Source organism: Fusarium keratoplasticum, chromosome 15, assembly GCF_025433545.1.
Source record: "Fusarium keratoplasticum isolate Fu6.1 chromosome 15, whole genome shotgun sequence".
In the NCBI taxonomy this organism is placed as follows: domain Eukaryota; kingdom Fungi; phylum Ascomycota; class Sordariomycetes; order Hypocreales; family Nectriaceae; genus Fusarium; species Fusarium keratoplasticum.
The window spans coordinates 359,358-383,840 of NC_070543.1; the positions used below are offsets into that span (position 1 = coordinate 359,358).

General features: G+C 53.8%; 1 protein-coding gene across 1 annotated transcript; it reads right to left on the reverse strand.

The window, feature by feature from the left end:
- Positions 1-35: 35 nt before the first annotated feature.
- Positions 36-22,997, reverse strand: NCS57_01491600 (uncharacterized protein; the record flags this gene model as incomplete). Its single annotated transcript, XM_053064499.1, has 3 exons — positions 36-7,323; positions 7,369-16,436; positions 16,491-22,997. The coding sequence occupies 3 exons, from the start codon at positions 22,995-22,997 to the stop codon at positions 36-38; spliced, it is 22,863 nt and encodes a 7,620-aa protein (XP_052906127.1).
- Positions 22,998-24,483: the final 1,486 nt, after the last annotated feature.

Consider the following 24,483-nt stretch of genomic DNA (forward strand, 5'->3'; position numbering starts at 1 on the left):
AAAAAAAAAGATCCTCCATTTGGTAAAAACCCGTCTCAAGAAACTCTAACAAAGGTGCCCGGGTTCTCGGAAAACCCTGTGATACTGCTGCAGAGAGAGTCAAACATCTCCTCTGCCAAGGCCGCGTCTACATCTCCGTCTCGGGAATAAAGCAAGCAGATCTCTGTGCTGTTCGCGTCTTGTGGCGTAGTAACGACGCTGAAATCAGCCACATCTTCTTGTGAGGCCATTGCACCAACTTGGTACGTGTTCCCCCCGATTTCAAGAGCACCTGTCTGAGGCATGCTTTGGTGTTGGACAACAGTGGAAAAGCCGTTTGCTCCGTCATCATCCCAGTCGGTGCACTTGTCAATGATCTCCTTGAAACCGAGTGATTCGTACGGCATGTTGTTCACCTGCTGTTTTTGGATGTGTTGAAGAAGATCCAGTACGGTCCAAGAAGGTTGGTGACAAACGCGTACAGGCACCACATTCAAGCAAGGGCCAACGATAGCCTCAATACCGGGCACGCTGCTTACGTTGCGTCCGCTGATGAGGTGGCCAAAGACAACATCGGCCTTGCCCGTGACCTTTGCCAATACCGTTGACCAGGCGGCCTTGACGACAGTGGCGGTGGTAATGTTGAAAGACGCGAGCGAGGGTGTGGAAACAACCCTTTTCAACACTTGTGTAGGAGCAGTGTGGAGCAAAGTACCTTGTCGTGGGACAACATGCGTCGGAGTGGAATTCTTCAGGAGAGCTTTCCAGTACGCGTAGTGGCCCGGATTGATCTTGCCCAATGCCCCGCGGATGTAGGTTGCATACGAAGGTGCGGGAAAGATAGGTTCTCCCTCATAGCAAGCCTTCAATCCTTCAAGGATGGCAGGGAAGCAGACGCCGTCATACTGCGCATGAGATATCCTGATGAAAATGCGGTGTCGTGCCGAGGATTTGAGTCGCGCCACGACGAACCGGAGGGCGGACTGTTCAGGGCGCGGAACTTCGTCCCGATGGCTGGACCCAAGTTCCGAGGTGAATTGCTCCATATCGTCGACGTCGTGGACAGTTAGCTGGGGTTGTACATGACGAAGGATGACCTGCAAGTATCTTTCCTGGTGAGAGACGAAGACGGTGCGCAACACGTCGTAACAGGTCACGATGTTTGTGATGCTTTCTCTCAGCAGGCCAATGTCAAGCGGCCCTGAAGAATCCAAGTGGAAGTAGTTGAGCATCCATCGCGAGTCTAAGAAGCTACCTGCGATAGCCTGGTCCTGAAAGTCGGTTGTTGGGAGGACGTCTATGATGCTGGCTCGGGAAACACCTGCAACAGTGCAGACATGATCTCGAACGAACTGCTCAGCATGCTCTTGGCCAAGCATGGAGAAGGGCTGGTATGCTTGTTCAACATCGGTTGATTCCTCGTTCTTGGAGTCTGAGAGGTACGACTTGCCATTGCTTGACGCCGTGTCGTAATCCTTGTATGATCGATCCAGGAGACAATTGAGCATTGACCCAAAGTTGGGATTGTTGAAAATGTCGGCCACGGTGAGTGATAGTTCTAGCTCTCTAGCATTGCCCACCATTGACATGGCGATAATGGAGTCACCTCCGAGTCCGAAAAAGCTGTCATCATAGGAGATTTCAGCACTTCCAAGGCCTAAAGAGTCTCTCCACAATGCCAACAGCTTGTGGTGAACATGATCTCGGTCGCGAGTAGAGGGATGAGAGGGATTGGGCGACGAGAAAACTTCTGCGCTGAGATCTGTCGAAGATTCGCTGCTTGTCGAGTTGTGGATTATAGCTTCGCATTTGGAATCCTCATGTTGAAATGCCCAGTGGTTAACCTCATGTGTGTGCGTCTGCCCACTAGTGGGTAGCTGTGGACCCTTGAAGAGCCGCAAGTGGGATATATCCCTCTCATAGTGATCGATGAAATCACTCAGCAAGTCGGACAATGTGATGGCAAGGTCCTCGGCTTGCGAATCTGAAAGAACATCCGTCCAGTAACGGAAGACAATGCCTTCGTCGCCGTGAGTGGTGTTGGCATTGAGGGTAACGGCGTATTCGCTTGGATCAAAGGCCTCGACTGGCTCGTATGTGAGTGCGTTGAGATCTGAGCCACTCGGTGAACCGGCGTTTTGGATGGATATGGCAGTATTGAAAAAGCCTCCTTTCCCTTGTCCCAGAGCATGGCTGAGGCGAGCGAGAGAAAAGTGCTGGTGCGGTAGACTTGCTATGTAATCTTCTTGGGCTTTGAGGAACAGTCTCTTGAGCAGCATTCCCGGAGCAAACCGAAAGCGGAACACCAACATATTGACTAGAGGGCCAACAATGTTGTCAATGCCATCAATAGGGGCATCGCGTCCCGAGGCGAGAAGCCCGCAGCTGACATCCACAGATTTGGTGTAGGCCCGAAGTATCACAGCCCATGCAGCTATGATCATGTTCGAGAGCGTCACTCCGTTCTCACGGCCAAGGGATTGCAGCTCGGAAAATCGATCAAACTCGACCGCGACAGAGCCCAGGCTGCGGACAGCTGTGATGTCGGGATTGATTGTTGGAAATCCGGTGAATTGCGCTCCGGAGAGGTAGTTGCTCCAGAACCTGAGACTTGACTCAGTAGACTGGTTGGAGATGTACTGGATGTATTCCTTGTAGGAAGGGACCTCGGTCGAAGGCAGGGTATTGGTGTATGCATTTGATATCTCACGCAGCATGACAGACGTGGAAGCACCGTCTGTAACAGCGTGGTTCATTTCGACTTTGATGAACACTTTGCCCTGGGGTGTCTGACAGATGGTGATTTGGTAAGGAAGCATCGGACCATCGTGCTTCTTGTTGATCTTTTCGAGGGATCTGGCGTTCAATCTTGCCATGACGTCGATTTCCCGACACTCGATGGTGGTGATTCGGGATTCAGGAGCCTTCAGCACAACCTGGTCGAAGAAGCCACCACGGTAGACGCTGTCTACAAAGACAGTTCGAAGAGCAGGGTGGCGGTGAATGACTTGGTGACAGGCTTGGGACAACTTCGCGGTATCAATCGTCGAACCGCTGGGACAAGTTACTTCAAGGACAGTATGGAACAGATACTGTGATGGATCCAGGAGCTGACTGAGTAGTATGCCTGTCTGCATGGGCGAGCAGGGATATATATCTTCTACCTCACCGAAGCGGACGTGAGCAGCAGGAACAGATCTGGTCACGAGCTCCTTCAGCTCCGTGTAGCCGATGGGCATGAGAGGGAAGTCGCTCAGCGTGGGAGTAGGCGTGGCCTCGCTGAGCCTTCTTGAAGTGTCGATGAGTACCTCCTCACAGTTGGACACCCATTCCTCAATGCGATCTTGATGGAGCATGTGCTGGTTGTACATGAAGGTGAAGCTGATGCCTTGGTCGACAATGGATATGGAGACCTCGAACAAAGCTGTACGGTGCGTCTCGGGCGCAACGTCGGAAGTGGCCGCTAATTCTTCCTCGGTCATGGATAAATCTGCCGAGCCAAAGAGAGGATTTCCCTGGCTTGTTTGTTGAGTACGGCCAAGGAAGTTAAGCACAACCTCCATGGGCTCATGGTTGCTGCGATGGGGCTCCCCTGACTCGGTCAGGTAGCAGCGGGCAAAGTACGGACGACCGTTGCTTGGGATACTGCGACGTACGTCTTTGACCTTGCGGACACAGTCGAGGATATCATCGGGGTCTATGTTGCGTCGAGACACATGAACGGGACAGAGTGAGGTGAACCATCCGACGGTCTGGGAAAGGTCAATGGTATCGTCCCAAGGCTCACGCCCGTGACCTTCGTTGAACAGAGTTGGAAGCTCTCGCTCTTCAAAGATTTGTCCGAATGATTTGAGCAGAGCCGAGATGAACAGATCAAGAGGTTCCGTCTTGAGTGCCTTGTGCGAGTCTCCCAGTACCAAAGATGTGACATCGGTATCTGACAGGACAAAGGATCTCTGGATGACATCTCCATAGGTGTTGGTGGTGCTTGACATGCCCCAGAAGTCCAAATCGGCAGGCTGCACAGGGAATGGCAGCAAGCCGTCTCCATGTCTCTCGAGAGATTTAGCATGTTCAACCTGCTCTGCATGCCATTTCCGGAACGAGAAGGGTTTGGGGAGTACTGGAGAGGTAGTTGAGAGGAATGTCTCGAGGTCCTGGATGACATTGATCCAGGAAACGATATCGACTACCAGATGGTGAGCCACGAGCGAAACCACTTGAGAGCCATCAGGCTGCTCAAAGAGATTAACAACGAGAACAGGACCGAAAATTTGAACATCTCTTTGGCTAGCGACGATGGATGAAACTATGTCAGGCCTCGCAATGGACTTGTGGAAACGGAATTTGTAAGAAGTTCCAATATCCGACTCGATGTGCTGGGTCCACAGTCCATCAGGAGATCTCTTGAAGCGCGCGCGAAGCATTGGGTGTCGGTGCACAAGTGCATCAACAGCCTGCTTGAATCGGGTTTCATCGATGGGGTCTCTGATCGACAAGAGTTGGCTTTGGTTGAAGCGGTCTCCGAGGTCCTTGTCGGAGCTGTTGTTGAAGAAGAATTGCTGGATTGGCGACAACTCAAATGCTTGATCGGTTTCTTCTTCATATTCGGGGAAGTCTTTCCGTGTTTGTTGGTCTTCCGTCTCGATGAGCGTGGCTAACTCAGTGATAGACTTGGCCTTCATGATTTGCTGCATGGATAATCTCAAGCCTTGGTCCCGGCAGCGAGTGGTGATCTGAATAGCCATGATGGAGTCTCCACCGACGCTGATAAGGGAGCGGTTCATGGGCATGGTCTCGTCAGCAATGTTTAGGACTGACGCCCAGATACGTCTGAGTTGCCGTCCAACGGATGTCATCTCGGAGTTCACGACGTCTTCAGTGTATTCTGGACTGAGTGCCATGCCACACGTCTCCGAATCCATGTTGACGAGCCATACCTGAGCACTGGTCCTATCGAGCTTGCCAGACAGCAAGAGGGGAATAGCCTCAACCACAAACCAAGCTGATGGTATCATGAAGGGTGGGAGGCTCTCAGATAGATGGTTTTGAAATGCGGAAATCTGAGCTCGAGCGTGTTCAACCGTGGAAGCAGACACAAGAACAAACTCTGATAATTCAAGACATGACTTGTCAGGCACAAGTTGCTCGAGAGAAACGATCGCCACCAGACGATCCTTGAGGACCCCAGACTTGGGCAGAGAGACGAGGGCATGGCGAATGCACGGGTCAGACTCTAGACGAGCTTCAATCTCGCCAAGTTCCATGCGCTGGCCATTGAGTTTGACCTGGTGATCCTTGCGGCCCATATAAACCAGTGTTCCATCAGAACAATATTTGACCAGGTCACCCGTCTTGTAGAGACGCAGGGGTCGTGGGTGATGCACCTCGCTCATGAAGCAGTGCATCCACGCGGGGTTTTCGACGAACGACTCAGCCGTCCTTGTGCTGTCGTTCAAGTAACCACGAGACACGATAGGACCGCTGATGAGCAGTTCACCCACACAGCCCACGGGTACGAGGCAGTTGTGGTCTCTGGGATCGACAACCCACGTGTGGCCGCCAGACATAGCGCGACCGATTTGTGTGTGGTCCCTGGTAACGGAGACGTCTGCGTTGGCAACGGCAAAAATCGTACACTCGGCTGGCCCGTAGCCGTTCATCAACTCGACTTTGTCTGCCCAGGTACTAATGGTCTCGGGGGTCATTGCTTCTCCTCCGCAGACGAGTGTTCGAAGTGTCTTGAACTTGGAGGGATCCTGAATGTTGGCGACCGAGGGCGTCAAGAAGGCCCAAGTGGCTCCGAGGGTGTTCATGGCACCCGGAAGGTCTGTCAGCCTCATCTCCTCGCTGGGAATGCAGAGACAAGCACCGCTAGTCAGGGCGCCAAACGTCTCTCCCATTGCAATGTCGAACGCATAAGATGTAAAGTGGAAGACACTCGACGTTGAGGTAAGATTCATGCGTTGCATGAAGGCGTTGGCGCTCGCACAAAACGAGCCATGGTCAATCACAATGCCCTTTGGCTTTCCAGTGCTGCCGGAGGTGTAAATGACGAATGCGGCATCTCGACTGGTAACGGTTGGCAGGTCTTGCGGGGACGACAGGTCAGCAGTGAACAAGTCGGCGTTGACCAGAACGACAGATTCAACGAGGCCATTGAAACGGTCTTGATACTGTGGTGAGCACAGAGCAAGATGGGCCGCACAGTCGCGGGTAATTTCTGCATGGCGAGCCGGGGGATGCGCAGGGTCTAGCCCAACGATAGCACCACCAGCGAGTATCACAGCAAGCATGGCGACCGTCGTCCAGAGAGACTTGTCCATACAACATGGAACCAGCGTTTCAGCTCGTACTCCCTTCTGTACGAGTAGCCTGGCGAGGCGGACGGCGTACTGTGAGACGGCATCGTAGTTGAGATGGCCGTCCCAAGCGCGGATGATGGTGGCATCGGGCTGCATCGTGGCTGACTGCCAGAACAAGCTGGGAATGGTTTCTTCGACAGGCTCAGAAGTTTGGTGGTTCCACTCCTTGATCATTTGAACATCTTCTTGGCTGTAGAGTCGAAGCTCCATGACCTTGCGGGTGGGCTCTCGCGACAGACGGATGAGTTGTTCCAACATGGATTCGAATTGACGGGAGATTCGCTCTGCTTGCCAGCTTGTCACAACAGCCTCATCATGGTGGATCACCAAGACCAGGCTGTGAGCCTCGATATAACACTCGACAACCAGCGGGTACGTGAAGAAGTTTGCTTGTTCCATGTCGCCTTCCAGTGGCTGCAACAAGTCCTGCTCCCTTGTTGTATCGTCGGTAGATTGGATGACCAGCAGGTTCCTGAAGTCGCAGGCAGCTGCCATGGCGGCCCCAAGGCGCTTGATGTGTTGGAGACCAGCATGCTGATGAGGGATCACCTCGATTGCCTGCTCATGAAGGGTCCTCAGGAAGTCACCAACAGTAGCGGCCCGATCGATCTGAACCCTTGAAGGCACAGTGGTCAAGGTTGGACCCATGATGTCTTCCACACGGTCAAGAGCAACATCACGCCCTGACAAGGTCTCGCCAAAGATGACGTCATCTGAGCCGGTTTGAGACCCGAGGACAAGAGCCCATGCCGCTCGAACGACTTGTGGGATAGTTACGTCCATACCGAGGTCCCCTCTCTTGTACTGAATCGTATGCTTCAGAGATACATGAGATGATTCAGCGCCTGTCGTGGAGGACATGGTTGGGAAGTGAGATGCAAGGGAAGCGCCTTGGAGCCTAGCCTTCCAGAACTCATCCGAGGCTTGTACGTCGATGTCGGCCAGGTACTTGACAAAATTGGCAAAGGGAACAGCCGGACTGAGGCTTTCAGCGCTGTCTCGGTGGTAACATTGCGAAACCAACTTGAGCAAAGAAGGCATGCTCCAAGCATCGTATAGCGCATGATGGACAGTCCACACAAAGTACTGGGAGCCAGAATCAGCCGAGCTGACAATTGCGTACCGGGCTAAGGCACTGCCGTTGTGTTCCGGAACTGGCCGGGTCTCAGCAATGGCGGATTCAAGGCTGCTGTAGTTATCCCACTCGATTTCGTGAGGCTCAATGACAACTTGGTAGGACTTGAGAGATTGGGCGTTGACGATGCGTGATCTTAAGATGTCGACTTGGTTAACAGTCTTTTGCCATGCGAGTTTGAGACGGTCAATGCCGATGCTAGGAGGCAGCTCAAACACATTTCTTGCGACGTATGCGCCCGGCTGCTGAATAGATGAAGCTACAAGACCTTCTTGAAGGGAGCTGCACGGATACACATCCTGGATCTGGCTCCTCTGGATGGTACAACGTTCGGCGATGTCATCAAACAGAGAGGGAGACGCAACGTCTCTCAGTAGCGATAGACGCTCCACGAAAGTGATGGGAGCGTCATTGGCGCGTTTGCATGATGTTGCCATGTGCGACAAGACGGGATGCTTGAAGATGTTCATGACTGTGAGCACAACATCCTCCATCCTGGCGGCGGCGACAAGCTTCATGGCGCCAACGGAATCACCGCCGAGCCTGAAGAAGTTATCGTCTCTGCTGATTCTGCCAGGATTGATGCCCAAGATCTTGCCCCAGACTTTCTGCAGTTTGCGCTGCATCGATGTGACAGGGGCTCGCTCTTGCCTGACCCCGGCGAGCTTGTAGGGGGCCATTTGCATAGGCGGTATAGACTGAACAACGGCCTTGAGTTTACTGCGGTCCAGCTTGCCGGCCAAGGTCCACGGCATCTTGGTCACTGGGATATAAGCGGTTGGCACCATGTGTGATGGTAGAGCACCCCCGAGTGCCGTCTTGAGCGACTGGCCCAGTTCGGCAGAAGCCCTTGACATGGGTAGGAGAAGTGCGTCCGTCTCTCGAGATGTTGCATTCTCGACCTCTTCGTCGCCACCGGTGAAGAACACAGCCAATACCTTGGTTGATGTCTGGCTCTGGGGAACCACCAAGTCCACGACTGACTGAACATGGGCTGGCAAGCTGGCCTTGACGTGATGTTCGATCTCGCCGAGCTCAATGCGTTGTCCGTTGAGCTTGATCTGAGTGTCTTTGCGGGATCTATAGCTCAAAGAGCCATCCGAGTTGTACGCGACCAGATCACCAGTCTTGTACATACCATATGTCTGGTCGCCATGGAGCTTGATTCCTGTGCGCCATGGAGGGTGTTCGATGAATGCATCTCTCGTCTTAGCTTCGTTGCCCAGGTATCCTCTTGCCACAATGGGCCCCTCGATCAAAAGTTCACCAGTGCTCCCTGGGGGTAAGAGATGGTTGTGGTTGCGCGAATCGACAACCCAGCAGCGACACCCGACACCATGCCCAATCGTAGCAGGGTCCCGATTCAGGATATTGCCTTCATGGTCAACTTTGGTGCTTGCTGTTGCTATGACGGATGTCTCGCTCGGTCCATAGGCGTTGATAAGAACCGCGTGGTTCGCCCACTTGGCGATGTGGTCCGTTGACATCGCTTCTCCGCCCGTAACGAGGACTCTGAGGGTAGGCACACTGTCTGGTCGGAGCACGCTTGCCACGGATGGTGTGAGCAGGGTCCAGTTGACGTTCAACTTGGTGATGACAGCGGCTAGGTCGTTCATACGCTCCTGCTCGCTGGGGATGCAGATGCAACCACCTACTATCAAGGTAGACAGCATCTCCATGACGCTGGCATCGAACGTGTGCGACGCGAACTGTAGGACACGAGAGGCCGACGTCATCTTGATAGCCTTGGCATGCGCCGTGGCTCCAGTGGTAAAGGCACCGTGCTCGATGATCGTGCCCTTGGGCGTTCCGGTTGTGCCAGAAGTAAAGATGATGTAGGCCGGATTGTTTGGTGTCACCGGGATTCGAAGCGAGCCAACCGGCACATCAGGTAGCAGTGATACCGTCTCTGGGCCGACAGCAAAAGTCGGGATACCCAGACCCTCAAACTTGTGTGTCAAGGAAGGTGAGCAGAGAATCAGCTCAGCATCGACGTTGTGGACGAGGAATTTGACACGCTCAGGCGGGTGTGTAGGGTCTAGCGAAACATAGGCACTGCCGGCCTTGAGAACGGCCATTATGGCGACGACTGTCCATGCTGACTTTTCGAAGCAAAGGGGGACGTATCTCTCGGGCCTGACCCCAAGAGATACCAAGTGCGAAGCAAGCTTTGTAGCTACCGCATCAAGTTCGAGGTAGGTAAAGCTTGCATCCCATGCCTGGATAGCCGGTGTCTCGCTGGGTCGTTGTTGGGCGTTGTGCTCGAAGACGTGATGCACGCACTTGTCCAAGAACTCAGGCTCAGCATTGTTCCACGACGCCAGCTGCTGCAAACAGTGGTGGCTGAGCGTATTGAGTTGTCCTATCGGCACCTCCAGGTCGCACGTCACAATTGAAGTCAGAATCTGGTCAAATGTGGAGGCAATGTTACTGGCATGTGAATCGGAAATCTTGTCTGTCCAGTAACACAGCTGCAGTTCCACGTTCGAATCCCAAACTTCGACGTTGACGGTCATGTCGTACTCGCTGGGATCTTGGGCGTCACTGACGTCGAACGAGATAGGACCCGTAGCCATGGACTTGGAGACGGACCTTCTCTGGAACGAGTAGGCAGTGTTGAACAGAGGTTCATTGGTTATGCCCATTGCGTGTTGCAAGTCAGCAAGCGAGACATGCTCATGGTTCATCGCTGCCGCAAAGTCTTCCTGGACAGTCTTGATGACATCGCCGAGACTAGTAGAGGGGTCAAGGCGCACTCGGCACACGAACATGTTGATGAAGACGCCGACTGCCTCGTCAATGTCGCGGACGGGGATGTCCCGCCCAGCGACCAAGCACCCATACCCTACGTCGTCAAGGCCCGTGTATGCCTGAAGCACCAGGGCCCAGGCTAGCTGCAGTATATTGGATAACGTGACGCCTCTCTCGATGCAGAATGCCTGGAGGTCGGCTGCGTGGGAGATGCCCCAGTCGAGCGCTCGCAGAACCTTGGGCTCCGTGGCTCCATCAGTCAGAGACGGTAAATGACAAGGATCGAATCCGGTCAGGTAGTCCTTCCAGTAGTCCACGTTGCGAGAGCTCCGGCTTCGCTGCAAGTAAGCAACGTAGTCGCTGTAGACGGAAAGAGTGGTTGCGGCCAAGGCACCCTCGTACGCCAAAGCCAGGTCACGGAACAGAATTGGCATCGAAGTTCCATCGGCGATAGCATGGCTCATCTCCAGGACGCAGAGGACCGTTCCTTCTGAAGCCTTTGAAATGTTGAGACGGTGAGGTGGCTGGCTGGTGGGAAGACCCAGCCGTGAACGTTGATCAAGTATTTCAGCTTGCTCATTGTCGGAGCATTCGAAGATGGACATGTTGGGAAGATGCTTTCTGAGAACAACTTGATCCATTGCACCCTCCTGTAGCAAATTGTCCACAAACACGGTTCGAAGAGTGGAATGCCGTTGTACAACATGTCCCCATGCATCTGCTAGGCGTTGCACGTCTACGCCATGGCCTGGTTGCGCGCAATTCACCGAAAACGTGATTGAGTACGAATAGTATTCGGGGTCTCTTATCTGGGCGAAGAGAATACCCTGCTGTGCTGGAGAGCATGGGTATGCGGCTTCGACATCGCCAAGATGGGCAATGCCCAGTTCGGTGAGCCTTCCTTCGATCCTGGAGCGACCCCCGAAAGTCAAGGGAAGAAGCGACAGGTCGGCAATTGGCTGTTCGCGTCTGACCTGGGACAACTGTTGAACAGCCTTATGGATGCAGTCCTTGCAAGCCCCGATCCAGTTTCGGATACATGATTGGCGATCCATGTGACGATTGAGTGAGAAGCTGAAGCTCAATCTGCTGCCAGAGAAGGAGGCTGAGATCTCAACGAGTGCGAGGCGGGGGACGCTGGCCCCAATGTCGGTTTCCGAACTCACAGAGTCCAACATGCCCCCATCGAGTGACTTGAACACTGAGTCTTCAGACCCAACCTGCTGTGTCTGGCCAAGAAAGTTGAAGGCCACTTCCACAGGCCACTCCCGGGTAGACGGCTGGCTTTCCGGAGACAGCATGTTGTGAGCAAAGTAAGGACGGCCCTTGCCGGGGAGCTTTCGCCTAAAGTCCCTTACCCAGCGCACAATGTCGAGAAAATCTGGCTCAGGGGGCAAGGAACTGGGCAGGTAGACGGGGCAAAGGGTGGTGAACCATCCAACAGTACGTGATAGGTCCAGCTTGTCATCCATGGGCTCTCTGCCATGGCCCTCATTGGATATTGATGGCACTGAAGGGCGGTCTGGGAACGTTTGGCGGAAAGACGCCAACAGCGAGGCTATCAAGACATCGACAACATCAGTTTGGAGGGCCTCGTGGCAAGGACCCAAGAGTAGAAGCGAGTCATCGATGGCAATCTCCATGGTCTCGGTGGTTGAGTCACCGTGAAGGTTCGGTACGCCTTGCATTCCCCAGTAGGAGAGATCTTGCTGAGGCATCGGAACATCATGAAACACATTCTGCAGTGTCGTTTCCTGAGCTTGCTCGCGTTGTAGATTGCTCCAAGTCTGGAATGAGAGCGGCTTGACAGGGCTGTAGGTGGCTGGTGACAAGAGCAAGAGTCCCTCCAGATCTTGTAGGATGATATTCCAGGAAACCACGTCGACAACAAGGTGGTGAGCGACAATCGACACCATTTGGTTGCTGGTTCCCTCCATCTCAAAAACGTCGGCGGCGAGCAGAGGTCCCTCAACAATGTCCAAACATTTCTGGCTCTCTTCGATCAATGCAGAGAGACGACCATGGCCCACGCTCACATGTGATCGGAGGCTGTAGGAGCCAGCAACGTTGCCAGTTATACGTTGATACCAGGTGCCATTGGCGTTTGAGAACCGAGCACGCAGCATGCTGTGTGTCTTGACGATGGTGTCCAAAGCTGTCGATAGCTCTCGGGAAGTGATTGTCCGTCCAGTTCTCACAAGCATGCTCTGATTGAAATGAGTAGACTCAGTACCCATACACTCAAAGTACACTTTCTGAATGGGCGACAAGTCAAAAGACTCGTTCTCCCGCTCCTGGTCATGCACAATGTCTTCAACGGTGGTGACGACATGAGATGCAAGTTCGACGATGGACTTGCTCTGCATGATTTGGCCAACTGAGATACTCATGTTGGAAGACCGGCAGACGGCCATCAACTGCATTGCAGAGATGGAATCGCCTCCCAGATGGAGGAACGACTGCTTGAAGGGCACCATTTCCGCCTCGAGGTTAAGAACCTTAGCCCAGGCAGCCCTAAGCTTTACCTCAACCTCTGATGCTTCTCTGCCTAAGGCAAATAAAGACTTTTCCTGGAGAACCAGTTGGTGTTGGTGTTGCTCAGGAGTCATCGCCTCGACCCAGTTCACAGCGCGCCTCCGGTCAAGCTTGCCGGATGGAAGGAGATAGATGCGGTTCACGACGATCCACGAGGATGGAATCATCCAAGCCGCCAGGTGTCTTGCAAGACGCTCGCGGATGCCTGTCAACTGCGGGGAAGCATACTGTCCAACGATCTGCATCTCTTCATCTCCCGCCGTATCTTGTTTGGTACCTGCAAGTGACTGCAGAGAGAGGATGGCGACTAGGCGCCCCTTGAAATGTCCAGATGATGGAACAGCCGCCAAGCCATACTGAATGGCAGAGTCTGCGCTGAGATGGTGTTCGACTTCAGACAACTCGAGCCTCTGACCGTTGACCTTGACTTGATTGTCCTTACGGCCTTGGAAGAGAATACTTCCATCCTCGTCGATTTTGACGAGATCTCCAGTCTTGTAAAACCTGCGTTCAGGGCCTAGAGATGCACTAGGGAATTTGCAGCACCACCTTGGGTTGGTGATAAAGGATTCCGCATTCTTCTGGGGGTTCTTGAGGTAGCCCTGAGCGAGAATTGGGCCCTCTACCACAAGCTCTCCAATACTAGAAATAGGGGAGAGACGGTTGTGGTTACGCGGATCGACGACCCAGCAAAGACCTCCAACCGCACGCCCGATATTAGAAGGGTCAGATGCAAGTGTGACGGCTGGGTTGACGGCAGCAACGACAGAAGTCTCACTAGGGCCGTAGGCGTTCATCAACTGGACAGATGACGCCCAAGAAGAGATGTGAGCAGACGACATGGCTTCTCCACCTAGCACAAGGGTTCTGAGCTCAGGGACAAGGGACGGCTGGATCAGCTGGGCGACTGAGGGCGTCAACAAAGCCCAATTGACGTGCATGCGGCTGATGGCGCCCACAATATCACCCATTCGTTCCTCATCGCTGGGCACACAGACTGTGCCGCCGTGGATAAGAGTCGTCAACATCTCCATAATGCTAGCGTCGAAGGTATACGAAGCAAATTGCAAAACTCGAGATGACTCGTCCATGCCCATGGCAAGACCATGCGCAGTCGCACCAGTGCAAAAGGCCGAGTGGCCTACAATGGTTCCTTTAGGTTTTCCGGTTGTCCCAGATGTAAAGATGACATAGGCCGGGCTATTGGTAGACACGGAAACAGCCGGCTGTCGGCGCGGTGGGATGCCATGAACAAAGGCCCGTGAGACCTGGACTGCCTTTGTTCCGAGATTCTCCAGGCGCTCAGCGTACTGGGGGGAGGCTAGGACAACAGTAGCATCAACATCGGCAAGGATGTCGTTGATTCGGGCATCTGGATGTGCCGGGTGAAGTGGGACGAACGCAGCACCCGATTTCAGAATGGCCAAGATGGAGACGACGACAAGGGACGATTTCTCCATGCAGAATGGAACAATGGAATTCACACCAACGCCGTTCTCAACCAGGACACACGCAAGGTTGGTAGATCGAGAGTCCAGTTCTGCATATGTGAGCGTTTGGTCCCATGCGTGAATGGCCGGCTTGTCTTGGGCTTGAGCAATACCCTGATCATGAATGACATGGTGTATGAGTCGATCCACGAGTGGTGTTGTTGCACGGTTCATATCTTGCAGTGTCTGAAGGTCATTGGGGGTCAAAATGGACAGGTCTTCCACCTTGTCGTTCATCAGTTCAGAAGATGAGACGGATTGCAACATCAAGGCGAACTGGTCCATGACGCGTTGCATCTGCGATGCTGAGATGACGTCCGGGTCAAAATGGACAACAGTCTCAAGCTCGCCATCTCCAATGTGGCACGAGAGCATGAGGGGGTATGAATAGAAGTTGGTGCCAGCCATCTCGTTGGTCTGCTCGTCCCAGAAGGAATCGGTTGACTCTCGCGACCCGTGATTGATGGCCACGAGGTTCTGCGCGCCACACGCAAGAGCCGTGTCGGCATTGATGCGCCGGATGTACTGAATACCGGTATGTTGGTGCGTTCTCACCGCTGCCGACTGAGCTTGAACGTAGCCGAGAAGCTCAGCAACCGTTGTCGACGGTTCCAGCACCATCCGCATCGGTACAGTCGCCAACGTCACTCCCACCGTTTCCTCGATCCCAGGGACAGGGGCATCACGTCCCGTGACGGTTTCCCAGAAGACAACGTCGTCTGATGCCGAGTAGATGGAAACCGTCAAAGCCCAAGCAGCGCGGATCCTCGTGGCAGCCGTAATCTCTGATCCAGACTGGCGGATCAGGTCTGCCTTGTGAATCATCAGACTGCTAGCACTTGCCTGGTAATCAGGGCTGGGCAGACGTGGGAAGTGCTGGGCTGAGACGTTGGATAGATGGGACTTCCAGAACTCGCCTGCTTGATCCAAGTCAATTCCTGCAAGATACCGGATAAAGTTGGAGTACGAGGGGCCGCTGAGCTGTGCCGGGCTTGGAGGAGCCTCTTGATAACATCTCTTGATCTTGTCCAGGATCAGAGGTAGACACCAACCGTCGTAGAGCGCATGGTGAATAGTCCAGACAAAGAAGACGCCGGTAGAACCATCGGCAATGAGGTTGTAGTCGGTCAATCTTCCACCGTTGTGAAGAGGAATCTGGCGCCGAGACTGCTCCGCATCGGATAAGCTGGACACCGTAGACCATTCGGGGGCATCCTCGGCCAACACGACCTGCACTGACCCAGCATCATCGGTATGGACAATCCTTGTTCGTAGTGTGGGCTCAGCCTGGACAACGAGATGACAGGCCCTCTTGAACCTGACGGTATCTATGTTGTCCGGGAGGCGATAGACGAGCTGGGCAACATATGCCCCAGGCTCTCTGGTTGAAAGCGCCATAAGACCCTCTTGTGTTGCGGTACAAGGGTACATGTCCTGAATAGCATCGACATTAATGCGAGCAAACGCCGCAACCTCTCGCTGCAACACATCCATCGAGGCCACGTCGGGTAGCAACGAGAACGGCTGGACGACTGTGAGTGTAGCCTTGGACATGGGGAATGCCGAGTTGGCCATATCCAGTAAGGTCGCCTTCTGGAAGATACTAGCCACGGTCAAATTGATGTCAGACTGCCGTGCGAGCGTCACAAGTCTCATTGCGTTGATCGAGTCGCCTCCAAGCCTGAAGAAATGATCTTGGACGCCGATGGACGCCACGTCAATGTTCAGCACATGAGCCCACATGCCGGCCAGTTTCTTCTCCGCTTCGCTCGATGGGGCCCTGCCAGACTTGGAGGCGAGCTTGTAGGAGCTCATCAGCGATGTCGGCACCGCCTGCGCCAATAGTCGGAGGCTGCGCCGGTCCAACTTCCCAGACGGAGTGAGTGGCATCTTGCGTATGGGCAGCCACACGGATGGAACCATGTAAGCGGGAACCAGGATAGTCAGATGCTCCTCTAATGCTTTGGCGAGAGCCCTAAATGCATCGTCTATGTCCAGTACGATGCTTTCGTGGCTGTTGTCGGGGAGAGAGGCATCTGCATCGGCACAGACGAAACAGGCCAGAGATTTCCTGCCCTCAGACACAATGAGCTCCACAGCAGACAACCAGCTCTCGGGAAGCTTCTTTTCGACGTGATATTCAATCTCCCCAAGCTCGATGCGCTGGCCGTTGAGCTTGACCTGGGTATCTTTTCGCCCCAAGTACGTAAGAGTACCGTCGGAGTTGCAGCATACCAGGTCACCGGTCTTGTAGAGCTTACGGTCCAGGTCGACGCCTTGAAGTATTCCTTCCACGCAGGCAGGTGGAGGTATAAAGGACTGTGCCATTCTCTCGGGGAGGTTCAGGTAGCCTCTCGAGACGATGGGGCCGTCTATGAGAAGCTCTCCTACGCCCCCAATGGGGACCAGAGAGTTGTGGTCGCTAGCATCGACAACCCAAGCGACACTGCCGATGGCGCGGCCGATGTTTGTGGCTCTACCTGGCTCGGCAATATCGCCACTGTAGGTCGAGTTGACGGAGCATTCCGAAGGTCCGTAGCAACATTGCAGAGATACAAAGTCGCGCCAGATGTCAACGCACTTGGCAGTCACAGCTTCGCCGCCCAGAGCCAACGTCTTCAAGGTCTGGACGTCGGACGGGTGGAGAAAGCAAGCGACGGTAGGGGTGATATCGGCCAAGGTGACTCCGTAGCGGTTGATGGCACCAGCCAAATCATTCAGCCTCTCGTAGTCCGAAGGTACGCATACACAGCCTCCACGGGTAAGTGTAGTGAATATCTCGGCAAGACTGTTGTCAAAGGTGTGAGAGGCAAACTGCAGCACCCTTGAGTCTTGCTCATAACCCAACCTGGGGCCCGAGTACGCAGCATTGGTGGCAATCCCCCTGTGCTCTAGCACCACGCCCTTGGGTCTGCCGGTACTACCGGAGGTGTAAATGACGAAACAGGCGTTGTGGGGTGTGACTTGGGGAAGGACAGGGTCCTCCTGTGTCATGGAGATGGCCTGGAGCAGCTGGGCGTCTACAGCTACTGTTGTCTTGACCATGGTACTGATCCTGGACACCACAGAAGGGGACACGAGAGCCACAGACGCGCCTGTGTCCTCGAAACGAAGTCGCAACGCAGTATCCGGATGCGCTGGATCGAGTGGTATGCATGCACCACCCGCCTTCAAGATGGCGAGCATGGCCACTATGGCGAAAGCAGACTTGTCGAAGCAGACGACCACAAAGTCTTCCACGCCAACACCCAAGGCGATGATGTGACGGGCAAGCTTGGTAGAGGCGTCATCAAGCTCAGCATAGGTGAAATCCATGTCCCACGAAGCAATCGCGGGAGCGTCTGGGCGCAACATTGCCTGCTGCTTGAACAAGTCATGGAGGCAGCTTTCAACGGCTTCGGGCATCTGCTTGTTCCACTCGCAGAGCTGCTGGCGGTGCCAGGAACCGAGGTGATCGAGCTGAGCAACGGGCTCGTTGCAGTAATGAAGCACATTACTAAGCGCCTTAGTAAAAGTGCTGGCAACATTCGCGGCCTGCCCATCTGACAGGGTATCTGACCAGTACATTAGGTCAATAGCCATGTCGTCGTCGCCTGCCTCGATGTTGACGGACACGTTGTACTCGTCGGGATCATACGTAGGGCGACACTCCTCGAATACAAGGTCTGGAGGGTTCTGTAGGGTAGGAAGCAGCTTTCTGTACGACACGGCGGTGTTGAACAGAGCGACGTCGGAGAGCTGCAGTGCGTGCTGGACTTCGGCCAAGGGAGTGTGCCGGTAATCCAGGCTATCCAGGTAGTCCCTCTGCACGAGGCCCATGACGTCCCCCAGAGTGGTAGACGCACCAACATTGACGCGGCATGGCACGATGTTGATGACGGGCCCGACAACGTCACGGATGCCTTGGATCTGCAAGTCACGAGCAGATGTGAGATAGCCGAAGCAGACCTCCTCTGAGGTGGTATAAAGCCGCAGCGTCAACGCCCAGGCAGCGTATATAGCGTTGACAATGGTGACTCCCCGATCGTCACACAAGCTTTGCAACTCCGCCAACTCGCCAAACTTGACCCTGAGGTATCTCAAGTCCTTTGATTCCGCAACATTGCCGTCATCGAGAACGGGAAAATGGCACGGCTCAACACCCGCCAAGTATGACTTCCAGTAGTCAATACCGGGCTGAATGGCCTGATCTTGGAGGTGTTTGATGTAGTTGCGGTACAGCGGGCCTTCACCGGATCCACAGCTACCCTCGTAAGCCATGGCGAGATCCCGGAAGAGGATTGACAGAGAGGTACCATCCATGATGACGTGGCTAATGTCAAGTCTGCAAAAGACTTCACCGCTCTTGGTTGTGCAAACCTCAAAGTGATGCAGCAGTTGAGAGTTGTCTCTTTGGTGCAGAGGCGGGGCGCTCAGAGCGGCCAGTGCGTCCTCTTTTGTATCTTTCTCTGACACAATGAGCGGAAAGTCGACTTCCTTGAGAACTACCTGATCGTAGAGGGAGTCTTGCTGGGCCACGCTCTCAGCGAAGATGGTCCTGAGCATGGGGTGGTACTCAATCAAGCGTTTCCAAGCATTGGCAAGTTTGGTGACGTCCACAGGCAGACCGCTTCTGCTTTTGACCTCATGGAGTGTGTAAGCGGCGTAAAAGGCGCTGTTCTTTGTCGTGCTGATCAAGAGTCCCGATTGCATGGGAGAGCAAGGGTAGGCATCTTCGACTAGATCCATGGATCCAACTCCAGCCTCGGGGAGCTTTTCTTCCTTCAGTAGTCGAAGGCGGTCGTAGGTCAGGGATAGGAGTGGGAAGTCGCTCAGCGTAGGCTCAGGGGGCATGACGCTCAGAGATTCAATCAGGGTGCCGAGACTCTGTTGGCAAGAAGCAATCCACTGGCGAATCTCGGGCTGGTGGTTCATGTTTTGATTGAAGACAAACGAGAACCGGAGAGAGCCTTTGATGATGACAGCAGAAACCTCGAAAAGGGAAATACAAGCTGTTAACGGGCCAACGTCTGCACCGTCGGTGGCCCCCTTGACCTCGCCAGCGATATCGCTCACAGGGGTAAATAGAGCACCCTCGCGCTCCAGTTGCTGATACTGGCCAAGGTAGTTGAAGGTAATCTCGAGCGGCCAGTGACGGGAAAAGGCGTCATCGCCCGCTTTTGTCAGCCACCGGTTCGCAAAGTAAGGCCTCCCACTGTCGGGAACTTTGCGCCGTGCATCTTTGACCAGCTTCGCCGTGTTAACGAGACTGGATTGCGCCTCCGCTCCAGGAAAGACCGGGTAAATAGTTGTGAACCATCCAACCACGTTGGAAAGGTCGATGGATGTGTCCCAGGGTTCCCGGCCGTGTCCTTCAGCGAACACGGCCGGGATCGGGCGGTCCGTGAAGGTCTGGCCAAAGGAGAAGATCATGGCGGCCAGGAGAACGTCGGGAATCTCGGTGCGCAACGACTCATGGCATTTTGACAGGAGGAGAGATGTTTGCCGAGGTCCAATTTCAAAGCCTTCACGAGCCATCTGCCCGTAGACGTTGGGTGTGTCCACCATTCCCCAGTACTCGGCGTTCCCGTCAGGGATGCCGTGGATTGGCAGCGCTTGCTCCGGTGTCTGGGTCTCGGCATGTTCCAACTGCATCTTGCACCAGACCTGGAAAGGCAACGGGCTATCTGTACCAGGGACCACTTCAGGCCGTAGTAGCAGCTCTTCTAGCTCCTGGAGAATGATCCTCCAGGAGACAAGGTCAATGACCAGATGATGCGCGACCACGAACAAGAGTTCTTCTTCCCCATTTATATCAATGAGATCAGCAGCCAATAACGGCCCATTTGTAATCTCAAGGCAAGTCTGGCTGTCAACGAGGGAGCGGCCAACTTCCTCACTCGAAGCCAGAGTTAGGGTACGCAAGCGATACGAGGACGCAACCTCGTTGGTGACTCGCTGTTTCCATTCACCGGTGGCGCCCTGGCTGAACCTGGCACGGAGCATCGAGTGTCTCGATATAATGGTCTCCATGGCCTTGCGCATATCTGACTCAAGAATGCGCTGGCTTGTGCGGAGGAGAAAGCTCTGGTTGTAATGGCCTTGGGTGTGGTTGGGCCTAGCAAAGTAGAGCTTCTGTATGGGCGAGAGCTCGAACGGCTGTTCCAGAGTCTCCATATGGAACGATGGCCTATCGATATCCTTGACCTGCATTGCCAGTGCTCTGATTGATTTGCAAGCAATGATTTGCGAGACGGTCAGGCCCAGGCCACGTTTCCTGCACTCGCTCATCACTTGCATCGCCGAGATGGAGTCGCCGCCAACGCTCAGGAAGGACTGCCCAAGGCCAAGCTGTTCCACTTTGAGGTTCAGAACGTGCATCCAGATCTTGTGTAGCTCCGACTCGGTCTTGCTGGAAAACTCAAGGTCCTCTGAGGACCCGGTGGCCGTGACAGGGTTGAGTTGTCGGTACAGAACCTCGTTCATGTCATCAACCCACTTTGCAGTCTGCTTGCGGTCAAGCTTTCCTGACTGAAGACGAGGGATGAACTCGACGGCGAGCCACATAGAAGGGATCATGTAGGGTGGCAACCGTTCGGCGAGAAGCTGCTTTGCCTCGGCGATTTTGACTCGCGCAGTCCCCTCGAGTTGACCGTCAATCAACTTGTAGGGCTGGCCCTTGGGCACTAGGTCCTGGTTCAAAGCATCGCTGAGCTGAACAATGGCCAAGAGTCGGCCTTTGCAGAAACCTTCCTTGGCCAGGACGACCATGCCGTGCTTTATACTAGCACTGACGTTGAGGTGATGCTCAATCTCACCCAGCTCTATGCGCTGTCCGTGAAACTTGATCTGAGAGCCTTTGCGCCCGGCGATGTGAAGGGTACCATCATGGTTGTACTTGACGAGATCGCCCGTCTTGTACATGCGCCTGTAGCCATTCTGCCGTGGTTGATTGCGTGTCCACGCGGGATCAACAATGAAAGCCTCGCTCGTCTTCTCTGGCTCCTTGTAGTACTCCCTTGCAAGCGTGTGGCCTTCAATGACTAGTTCTCCTACAGCCCCTAGGGCCATCAGTCGGTCGTGGTTGTACCGATCAACAACCCAGCAATGAATGCCGACCTGATGGCCGATATTCAGCGGGTTCTTGCCTTTCCTCATACCTCGGTGTACGTGCGAGACTACAGACGTCTCTGCAGGGCCATAGCAGTTGATGAGGTTGATGTGAGACCACGAGTCAATGACGGCTTGCGTCATGGCTTCACCGCCAGTAACAAGTGTGCAGAGGGACGGCACCTTGGCAGGATCAATGAATTTGACAAAGGTTGGCGTCAACAGCGCCCAATTGGCTCGGAGCTGCGTGATGGCTTCCTCGATGGCGTTTAGCCGCGAATCCTCGCTGGGTATGCAGACACAGCCACCCAGAACCAAGCACGTGAGGATCTCGGTGATGCTCACATCAAAAGTAGACGCGGCGAACTGTAGTGATCGCGTGTTGGAATCCATCATCATGGCAGGTCCATGAGCAAGGGCGCTTGACAAGAGGGCCCCATGCTGAATCAATGCACCCTTCGGAACTCCGGTGGTACCGCTTGTGAATATCATGTACGCGCCGTTGCTCCATGAGCCACAGTCGACCTCGCTGCCGTCGTGCTCGGCCAGCTGCATGAATAGTTGGTCGTCGACGGCGATCAACTCGGCCGCCACACTCTCTAGCATGGCTTGGTGCTGGGGAGAACACAAGATAGTCTGGGCTTGCACCTTGTGTACCAGGGACTGTAGGCGCGGTAATGGGTGTGTAGGATCAAGAGGCACAAAGATGCCGCCTGCTTTGAGCACAGCCAGCATTGCAACGACAGTCCACTTGGACTTGTCGAAGCAAATCGGCACAAAGATCTCGGGCCCTACGCCTGAGGCTTGTAAGCGACGAGCGAGGCGATCCGAGATAGATAGAAGTTGGGAGTATGTAAAGCTCCCGTCCCAAGCGCAAACAGCCTCTGCATCAGGTCGCAATGTACCATGCTTGGACACGGCTTGGTGTATGCACTCCTGCACATTGCTCTTTGGGTTGCTGTTCCACTCCAGGACTTGCCGCTCGTTTCGGTCACCAAACCAGTCTAGGTTTGATATGAGAGTCTCCGGGTGGTTGATCATCTCACTGACAATCTTGTCATAAGTGTTGCTGATGTTCGCCGCCTGTTCTCGGGTCATGAAGGCGAGGTCCCACGACAGGATGGTATCGAGAGTGCTAGGGTCCACGGACATGCGGATCTTGCACCATGAAACAGAATCCTGGCTCCTCGCTCGACTTTCATCATTATCATTGCTCGGCTTGCGGGCAAGGTTGCGGATGGAAAGTGTGGTGTTGAACAACGTTTGTGCCCTGGTCTCTGGTAGGAACAGCAGGGTGCAAAAGTCGCCGGCCAGGATGCTTTGAACGCTCTGATTGGCGGGCACATTCAGTTGTGCAGTTGGCGTAACATCATGTCCACGTCCTGAGGTTGTGGTGAGGCTATGGTCGCAATCAAAGCCATAATAGACAGTCTCAAGTCCAGTGAAACATCCGAGAAGAACTCCCCATGCTGTGCATAGAACACTGCACGTCTGAGGCAGATCCCCGGGTATACTGCATCCCAACCGACTGGTGAAACCCGGGGGATCGGACTCGTTCTTCTCACCCACGTCGAATGCCGGGAAGATGCTGGGCTCCAAATCTTGCAGTGATCGACCAGCAACCTGGATACAACCGCAAGCAGGTGACTCCATTGTTTGGGATGCCTTGAAAGGGTTTTGCGATATTGTGTGCATATAGTGTGTGTTGAGGGGGGGTAGATGAAACAGTTGATTAACATGAAGCAGAGTCTAAAGCTTCTGCGTCGAGGGAATCATGGACCTCATGGGTAAGCACACGTATGGCCACTGGGATGGATCATGAACCAGATATAATTGACCTAGCTACGAACAAGGCTCAAAGCAAGGCGGGAACGCCTCACTCCCTGAAAAGTGAGTGCGTGGGTGTAAGCAAGCCACGTCCGACCAGGGGGTTGACCTTCAAGGCAGGAGCAATATTGTGCGCGCTGTCATGATGTAGGTGGACGCACGACTCGAGAGTCAAGATGCTGGTCCCTGATGGGAATTCGAGGCAGATAGATCCTGGCTTCAGCTGGAAAACAACCTATTCGTCTCCACCCCTTGCCCACTCGGTCCACACGCACACCAATGGCAACTACAGCCAGGTTGAGGCCATGCACACTCCGGCGCTTCAGCTCTGGATCTTCTCCATCCGTGGCCTCGTCGGTAGGCCTGTGGAGAAATATGCCGGTACAAAAGTTCGGATCGATGATGAGCTGCATGGAATTGCCACTGCTAGGTAGGTAAGTTTTCTCTTTACTCGGACATCAGGAGAACGGAGCTAACCCGCCGTAGTTTGAAATGACGACTAGGCTGAACACGAGAATGAGATAACAGGCCCGGCATTGGATAGCTATCGGGTTCCCAGTAATGAAGACATGGATGATTCACACTACTGACAATTTCTTTGGTCTCAAGTAGTGGCTTGATCACCGGCTAGATGATATAATCACGCCGGATGATCTGACGATGGGGTCATGACACAGAGCAGTTACATGACATCTGAATAGGGTATACGTTGAGATCCTCGGTTAGGATGCATACCGCTCAGACGAACGCCTACAAGCTGGGAGACTTGCAGCTGTTGGATGCAAACGGCGGACATTTTTTTTTTTTTTCTCACCACTATTCCCATTAGATAGCAAACAACAGATCAAAGCAACCTTACAGGATATGACACATTAGCCAAGACTCCCTATTGAAAGCATCACATCCAACACCTCGGCTAGCAGCATTGAAAGAAACAGTATCCTTTACAGCTGCATGTGGAAACTAATTACACTCACATTTCAAATGGATCAGCCACCAATACAACGCGGCGGAATCCTCGGTGTTCAGAAATAACCGATACTGCCCCACATCATGTTGGTTGGCGAAATGCGCAGTCTTGGCCATGGACAAACAAGAAAACACTAGACTAGGTAATTAGACATACCTTATACGGTAATAGGCCTAACATGATGATTACTACTTAAGCGGGAATAAACCCGGAGAAGATCTAGGGCTTTTATTACTATTATGAGATTTCTTTTCAAATATTGACTGAATGCTAGGGTAGAGATAAATATGACATGGCTGACTTTTTCCAGTCCACTTTGGTCCCTGAGCGTCTGTGCCTCTC